General features: G+C 34.4%; 1 protein-coding gene across 4 annotated transcripts; it reads right to left on the minus strand.

Moving 5' to 3' along the window:
* Positions 1-1,590: 1,590 nt before the first annotated feature.
* Positions 1,591-7,668, minus strand: LOC132033186 (mitogen-activated protein kinase homolog NTF3). 4 transcript variants are annotated; one of them, XM_059423077.1, is made up of 5 exons: positions 7,387-7,668; positions 7,170-7,284; positions 6,213-6,435; positions 5,423-5,849; positions 1,591-2,530 (listed from the first exon to the last, which is right to left on the minus strand). In XM_059423077.1, the coding sequence occupies exons 4-5, from the start codon at positions 5,843-5,845 to the stop codon at positions 1,835-1,837; spliced, it is 1,119 nt and encodes a 372-aa protein (XP_059279060.1). In that variant the 5' UTR covers positions 5,846-5,849; positions 6,213-6,435; positions 7,170-7,284; positions 7,387-7,668; the 3' UTR covers positions 1,591-1,834. The 4 variants fall into 4 exon arrangements, with proteins under 4 accessions (XP_059279060.1, XP_059279063.1, XP_059279061.1 ...); XM_059423080.1 differs by lacking the exon at positions 6,213-6,435; XM_059423078.1 differs by having other exon boundaries at positions 7,170-7,668.
* Positions 7,669-8,348: the final 680 nt, after the last annotated feature.

Here is an 8,348-nt window from a genome sequence, read left to right on the forward strand (position 1 = left end):
AATAGGCTTTGTTCACACTAGGAGTTGGATCCATCATTAGAATCTGACTCCTAGACTGAGTATAAGATTCATTTAGACCCATAAGAAACTGTAATAACCTTTGATACTCAAAGTACTCATGGAATTGCCCGGACTCTGGACATGGACGACCAGACAAGGTATGATAGCATCAACTTCATCCACGTATCACTTAACCTTGAAAAGTAATCGAGATACCGAGTACCCCGAGTAAGTGTGTGGATTTCCTTGTGCGATTGAAACACATGTGATCCATTTATTTTGTCAAACCTTTCCTTCAATTCACAGCACACCTTGTGTGCACTAGAGGCATACACAACAGTACTTAGTAATCCTGGCCTAACAAAGACTCATTATCCATGATAACACTACAGCATTACATTTTTCCCACAAATCATGCAATTCAGGTGCAAACATGCTCATAGGATATCTTTCATCTACAAATCCCATTTTACTCTTGCCTAGTAATCCAATCTTCATAGATCGACTCCATAAGGCAGAATTTTCAGAGCCAGTTAGTTGTAATGTGATTAGAGTACTACCAGGAGTATCATTTGGTTGCAAATATAAAGGATGATTATGATATATAATTCGATTGTTACCAGAATTCATTGTATTTGCATTTGAAGCAGTTGCATTGTTTCCATGTGCAATCGTAGCTCCAGTTTCAGTCGTAGTTGCATTGTTTGTTGTATTTTCATTGTTTGTTGTATTTTCAACCGCCATTAGAGAGTATTTTGAAGCTCCAAACTCTAGCTTTCGATATCACAGTGTTTGAATTCAATCGTATTGATTGAATCCTATGTGCACCTGCTAGTATTGTGCTTTCTTCTACTCGATTTGCAGCGATTGAGCTTCGGTTATTAACCACTGCTCTGATATAATGAAAGCTCCATTAATGGAGGTTTGATTGATCAAAAGAAGAAGAAACTAGGAAGTTAACTTGGAGGAGAAGGAAGTTAGTTATAGAGAGAAGGAAGTTAGTTATAGAGAGAGAATTTTACATTTGGATCAAAATATCTTTTTGTCAACTTAAAACTTACAATGACTTAGCTCTAGTATATATACAATGCTCAACTAACTAACTAACTCACTTAATCATACTTATCATTTTAACTCAACCATACTAACTTGCTAACTCTTAGTCTAGTTAACACTATCAATATAAAATGTGACTTTGGGAGTAGATTAAATATCTTATTTTTTAGTTGTCGATCCATTTACTCTAGACGCTTCCTAATAGTGGTGTAACTCAATAAGCAACAAGCATTATGCCTAGACATCCATATAATGCTACCTCCAGTTCCTTGTGTTTGATAAAGTCAAAGATTAGTCTAATGATCGGAGCATGTCGATTATCCCCGTACCATACAAGATAATTACCACCTATCATACAGCTTTTTAACTTCTTTTTCAGGATGCTTAATGGCTTAATATATAGCATATGTTACCCCTGCAAATATCTGCACTTTGAAATTCTCTTCTATTTAGCATCTGGCATAATGCTCATCTGAATAGATTGTTACCACTAGATATGAACTAACAGCAGCATTAACCATCAACACAAGGATGTCCGTACAACAATTAAAACTGTCAGTACATTCATAAAGCTTAAAGGTCCTTAATTAGACGTACAAAACCACACCTATATACAGATTAAGAACTACATGCTCAAGAAGTTCAAGCTTATACAACTAAGCAGTTCTTTTTATGCATCACAGCTCAAACTGTCGATGAATCAAGACTCGATTTTTATTGAAAGCAGAAAAACTTTTTGAGACAAGTTACAAAAAGCTACATTATCTCTAACATGAGCTCACAGAACAACTTCCATAGCAGCTGTGGCAGCATCAGGATGGTATTGAAGTATTTCCGTCCACATCATTTCCCTTATCGTCTCTTCCCCTAAGTCCTCGTCTATGTCAAGATTGATCGGAACTTGTGCGGGAGGGTCCGTGTTCGGATCATACAAAGGAGACATGTAAGGGTGTTGAAGCGCTTCCAAAACGCTAATTCTTTTTGAAGGGTCAAACACGAGCATCCTCTGTAGGAGATCAATGGCCAAAGGATGAGCTTGCGGATAGAGGCGGGAAAATGGCGTTCCAGGAGAGTACGGCAGTGATTTGATGTATTTCCTCGCCTTTGGATTGTCAATAAATTCTAGATCTTCTTCCCTCTGGCTGCCAAGGATGTTGATAATCAATTTCAGTTGGTTAAGGCATTCAGTACCTGGAAATACAGGTTTCCTCCCTAAGAGCTCCGCAAAAATGCAACCAACAGACCATACATCAATAGATGTTCCATAGTTGTCACAGCAAAGGAGGAGTTCTGGAGCCCTATACCAGCGTGTAACAACATATTCAGTCATAAACTGGTCCTTGCCGCTGCTCGTGCGTGCAAGCCCGAAATCGCATATTTTCAGATCGCAGTTAGCATTGATGAGCAGGTTCCCGGGCTTCAAGTCACGATGAAGAATATTTGCAGAATGGAGATACTTCAGACCTCGAAGCAACTGCATATAAATCAAATTAGTTTCAGCAGTGAAATCAGCAAATCTGACCAGTGGCATGCATGCAAAGGAGATATCTCATTCCTGTTTAGTTTTGTAATCTTTTTAGCTCCTTTCTTTCAGTTGTTATTTGTTGCAGCTTGAGGATTCCTGCTCTATGAGATTTTTCTCCAGTTTATCCACACAAAACGAAGATAGAGAACTAATAGGAAAAAGGAATAGCCAAGCATCCTTAGTCTAGAAATCGCATCAGATGACGATGTCCATTACATGGCATGTTTAGGGGTGGGGACAAAATATGAAGAGTGCATAGAATAAAGCCATTTTCCATCTTGATGTGTCACACTCCTGGATCTATTTAATTGTGTTCTACAAACAGAAACCAAATCAGGTATCAAAAAAACCATATCCAGCTAAACCAAAGTCCCAAGCTTGCCAATGATGGATTCTGGAAAGGGGCAAAGAGAAAACTATGGAGAATGGATTAGATAAATTTGCATGAGTTGGGAAATCATGATTAACATAGGAGTATATTTTTCAATTGTTGAGCTTCTGTCTTAATTTCATCCCATTTTGAAAGAAAAAGGAAATATCAGGATTATCAAATAAACAGACAGATACTATAGGTTGAATTGTTCCAAGCAGTCACAGATTTCAAACATATTTTGACCTAAAGCAAGAAAAGGAAAAGTATGTCTATTTGTTCATCATTTTACGAAATTTTTCACCATAGGCATGTTATTAAGGAACTAATGGTTTCTGGTACTGGGAAAAAAATCCTGCTAGATGCATAACACTTGGAATAAAATGTAGAATAGATTTTTTTGTTACTCTTTTTATCACCCACAACAAGTGAAATAATCTTCCAGCCATACAAAATGAGAGAGAAAACTAAATTCCCAAAATAAAATGTGCATCAACATACTCTTATAAGAACAAGTTGTGCAATGGATTGGTTTGCATAAGAATGGAAAAAGTAATTTCCAAATATACAACTTCTACACTTCCTCAAAAGAAAATATACAACTTCTAGTGAACCTAGCATCAAGATTCATAAGTGTGGGTTGTTTCATAATACTTAACTTACTGTCCGATGGAGAAAAGTGACATGTTGAGGAAGGACAGGATGACATGCGAGGGGTAGAATGGAGTAGAAGCTAAGTATTGGAAGAATTTCATGAGCTTTCAGAGAGCAGAAAACATCCCGTAGCCTCCAAATGAAGGGACCTTACCACTTACTAGATAGTAACAATCTGATACAGAACCACTGGCAAGTATCAAGGCTTTTGTTGATATAAGTGGTGTCTCAATGCAACCATTTATAAGATTTGACTAAGATACTGAGAAATACACATATGATGAAGTCAATTTGGTGCAAGCACTAGTTTCTCATTTTTATTTTATTATAATATTTCTTTAATGACATAAACCACCATAGCATCCGGTGAACTTTTTGAGCACCAGTTCTTAAAAGTGTCTCATCCAAATGGCAAGGATTCGATCTAGAAAGAACCTTTTTTTTTTTTTTTTTTTTTTTTTTACTTATCAAACAAAAATATAACATTGTCAACCCAACTAATTTGGGTAGAGGTCTAGTTCATGCTACATTATTATTCTTTAATAAGAGACGAGAAGCGCAAGTTTAGCAACTACAACCAACTTTATGTGATTGAAGTCATAAGACTCATAACTCACAGCAGCTAGATATGTGTGGCCAGAACAAGATTAAACGTGAGACCCATGTTCCAAGCATAAGTTTAATCGGTTCATAGTCTGCAAAAAATAAGTATTCTCTATGGCTAATTTTTACAAGTGCCATAACTATATATTTCAAAAGGCATCGCTGTTATTAGCCTGTATTATGTAGGTCTTAGTGAAAATAAAACATGTTGTTAAGTGTTTCATTTTGCCGTTCTGAATGTGGAAAGAAGGGCGGTAAGTCATAGAAGGTACCGCAGAATAATGATCTATATCGTATTCATTATACTTCATTTTCGTTCAAGCTTTATCCCCCCTTCACTGGTATGTATCGCTATATATCATACTATGGCTGAATCTATTGAGGAAGTTAGTCTACTTTTTATACTTTTCCAATTTTTTCACTTTACCACTTGAACAAAGTTTTCTTTAATAATTTATATTATAAACAGAAAAGAGAATAATACAGAAAATCATTTTTCACAGTAGCTTCAGTGTTGATTGAGAACAGTTGTAAATTTCAGTGTTGATTGAGAACAGTTGGAAATTTACATACTTAGGAAATAAATAGATGCTATGTAAATCTAGAGTTTCTATGTGCTTAAAGACGGATAATGAAACAAAACAATCAGACAGTAGCACGCATATCAACAACAACAACATACCCAGTGAAATCAGACAGTAGCACACATATCATGCAATTTTTAATTCTTATTTTATAAGGAGCACACAGATCAGATACATAGATGCATATTATGGACCTAGACAACAACCATCTTAATTAAAAACAAGATAGATGCATATTTATGGACGTAGAGAATGACTTAAAAACCAGGATGACCAAAATCCAACAAAATATACTAGCAGTGGATGGTGGTTAAAACTAAGAGAAAGTGCAAATTACAACGATATTGACATTGGATTTTCAGGCAGAGAAGATCGCGCCTCTATGATTTTCATCCATTTGGACAACATTCAGCGACATGACTGTTAAATGATTTAGAGCATTAAAATGCACAATATTCACTTGATAAACAGAAAATATGATGTCACTCTCTTCTACTAATCCAAAAGGCCACTTGGTAATTGGTGTAACTGTTCAGTACCAGTTTCTCAAAAAAAAAAAAAATGGTGTAACTGATTTAATGGTAGTGCTATAAAGTAAAGAAGATCATAAAGATAAACCATTGGAAGCACCTGGAATAGGAAATACTGGCAATGATCATTTGTGAGTGTTTGAGAGGATTTGACTATCTGATGTAAATCTGTATCCATCAGTTCATACACCAGATAAACATCTTTGAAACTTCGCCTGTGGATTGGCATCATCACATCTTTCAGAGCAATCACATTCTCATGTCTAAGGTGGCGAAGCAGCTTTAGTTCACGCAACGTTCTCAGAGCATCAACACGATTCTCAAAAGCATTGTTTATTTTCTTGATTGCAACCTTCTCATTGGTTTCCCTGTTAACCGAAGAACAAACAATTCCATACGCCCCTCGACCAATAGGCTTAATAGGTACATATTTCGTATCAATTTCAAAAAGGGATTGCCACATAGAATAGTAATGCTTCCCTGGTGTCCTAACCCCATTTGGTGGCTCAACTGGAGTTGCCATATTCCTGAAATTGTGGAAAAACAACGCATAATAAGTTACGAAACTATTCTGTGCATAATAAATTTAGGAAACACGTGATATAAATTATTCCTTTACAAAAAATTTACACCCTTTGTCCCAATTTATGTGAAGGTTTTTGACTGGGCACAGAGTTTAAGAATGAAAGGAAGACTTTTTAAACATGTGGTCTAAAATCATCTCATTAAGGGTAAAATGGGAAGTTTAAGGTTAAAGTTTGACTAAACTAGAAAAGTGTCATTATTTTTGGAACCGACTAAAGGAAAGAGTGTCACATAAGTTGGGACAGAGGGAGTAATAATTTATAAACTCGAAAACCAGAAAGGAAAAAAAGGAATGTGAATATAACCTGATCACAAAAATTTGGGAGCAAAATGAAGATCCAGATCAACAACCCAAAAACACAAAGAACTAAATTAAACTGGTTGGTTGGAAACTTTGCACGGCAACCTCCTTAATTCTGAAGCCTACCATGCTTCGCAAAGCCTGACTTTTGCTCGCAATAGTTTGAAATGCAGCCCAAACATTGCATATCATTTAAATGGTTATCCAAATGAGCAACTGTGTTTGAACTGGAATAAACAATTTGCAATAACAAGTCTGAGCACAACCTATTGCAGACCTAAACAAATAAATAAATAAAATTGTCTCCTCTTTAACAACTTTAGCTTGTAGATAAGATAGTTCACACAATTCAATACCAGCAAAAGAATAAAGATCATTTCTATTCCAAGGTGGGGAGTTTGATTTTCCCCATCGACCTATTTGCAGAATTCAATTAAAAAAGAAAAAAAATCTATATTTCCATATCTTTTGCCCTTAACCCAATAGATAAAATTGCTTAATGAAATTCTGTATCACTAATTGTCAATTTTGAGTGATGCAAAATAGGTTCTTTTCTTTCTATTTTGTCAAGTTCATTAAAGTTCTTTCGACAAAGACCCCTTATTGATTAATGCCATATCTCCTATGTCTGTATGAAAATATGGAAACTAAAAGAGGAACCACTGTTACTACTTAGAGACTTCCATTAACTCATGGAATAACTTCCAATTTCAACAATTAATTCTGTAAAAGTAGTTATTTTTCTGCTCAATCAAATTGGATCAATCATGGCAAAGATACAAGCTTTTTTAATAAAGATATACAAGAAAGTACATGTAATTGTCCTACTTAAAGAGTAGTCAAAAGAACAAAGAAAGAACTTAGCTTTGTACAGTGAATAATTGGAAATTCAAGATGCATAATTTCACTGATCTCACAATACAAAAAAAAAAACAAAGAAACTATAAAAAGAAGCTCTCACCTTTAATTTGTACACTCTTCACAGCAAAAAGCCCATATTCAACAACCCCATCTCATCAAAATTCCAACTTGTACCAAAATTTGTGTTCAATTTAGCTTCAAGAAACCAATAAAACCTGTTTTCAAGAAAACCCCATTTACATGCAAACACAGTAGTGTGGCTCAATTATTTTCCATATCTTGAAAACCCCAAAATAAATAAACCCTAGTTAGCTCACCTAGAAAGCAGATTTGTCCTCAATAACAAAAACAAGACTTAGATCGAGAAAGATCCAGAATAATTAGGCTCACATTTCTTTGTTTTCTTCAAAATACAAAAAGGGGATAACATATTATAAATATCTGTGTCAACTAAAATGATTTGGGATATTCTTTTTCTTTCTTTTTTTCCCTTTCTCTCTCACATAGACACACACTAACTGTTGATCCGTTATGTTGTCGCTACCAGTGTGTAAATTGTCTGAAAGTGGATCACGTAGTGATGAAGTAAGAAAGAAGATACATTCACACAACTAGTTCTCAAATAGGATATATTTCACATTATTATTATTATTATTATTATTATTATTATTATTATTATTATTATTATTTATATCTCATTAACTTTATCCTTATTAGCACACTTTTTCTTCAATTTTTTTTTCCATTTTGTTTTCTATCTATTTTTAGTTGTATCAGACTATCATTATCAGCTAAATCAAATAGAAATCTTTTACATGAGATATTGTTCACTTTTCAATTTAGTAGGCGTTTGGCCATAGAAATTAAATATTTTTCACTTTCTCTGGAATTTTTGAAGTTGTCGTTGGGTTTGGTTATGGTTTTTGCAAAGAATATTTAGTTGTTTCAATATATTAAAAGTGAATTAAAAAAAAGTGAAAACGGAGTTTTAGGTACTTTTCAAATTTCAAATACAATTTGAAATTGTATTTGAAATTTTCACGTTTAAGCGCTTATTTTCAAATCAGGTGAAAAAAACATTCCAGAAAAAATGTATAATTCTCATGGCCAAACGGGTCCTTAAATCGTTTTTTTACGAGTCAACACATTTCGATTGTCAAAAAATGTGGCCCTCTGCATACTTTTGGGGCTATGAGTGCTTCAATTGTAATATAAGAGATTATTTTTAAATGTGCTTCAAATATGGACTATTTTGAACTTTTTTCTTAAAATAATTATA

Source organism: Lycium ferocissimum, chromosome 10, assembly GCF_029784015.1.
Source record: "Lycium ferocissimum isolate CSIRO_LF1 chromosome 10, AGI_CSIRO_Lferr_CH_V1, whole genome shotgun sequence".
Classification (NCBI taxonomy): domain Eukaryota; kingdom Viridiplantae; phylum Streptophyta; class Magnoliopsida; order Solanales; family Solanaceae; genus Lycium; species Lycium ferocissimum.

Excerpts from the sequence above, each read along its gene's own strand:
- LOC132033186 (XM_059423080.1), bottom strand. The coding sequence starts at position 5,845 with ATGGCAACTCCAGTTGAGCCACCAAATGGGGTTAGGACACCAGGGAAG. Across the intron at positions 2,531-5,422 it reads GCCAGTATTTCCTATTCCAG|TTGCTTCGAGGTCTGAAGTA; the intron begins GTGCTTCCAATG and ends ATTTATATGCAG.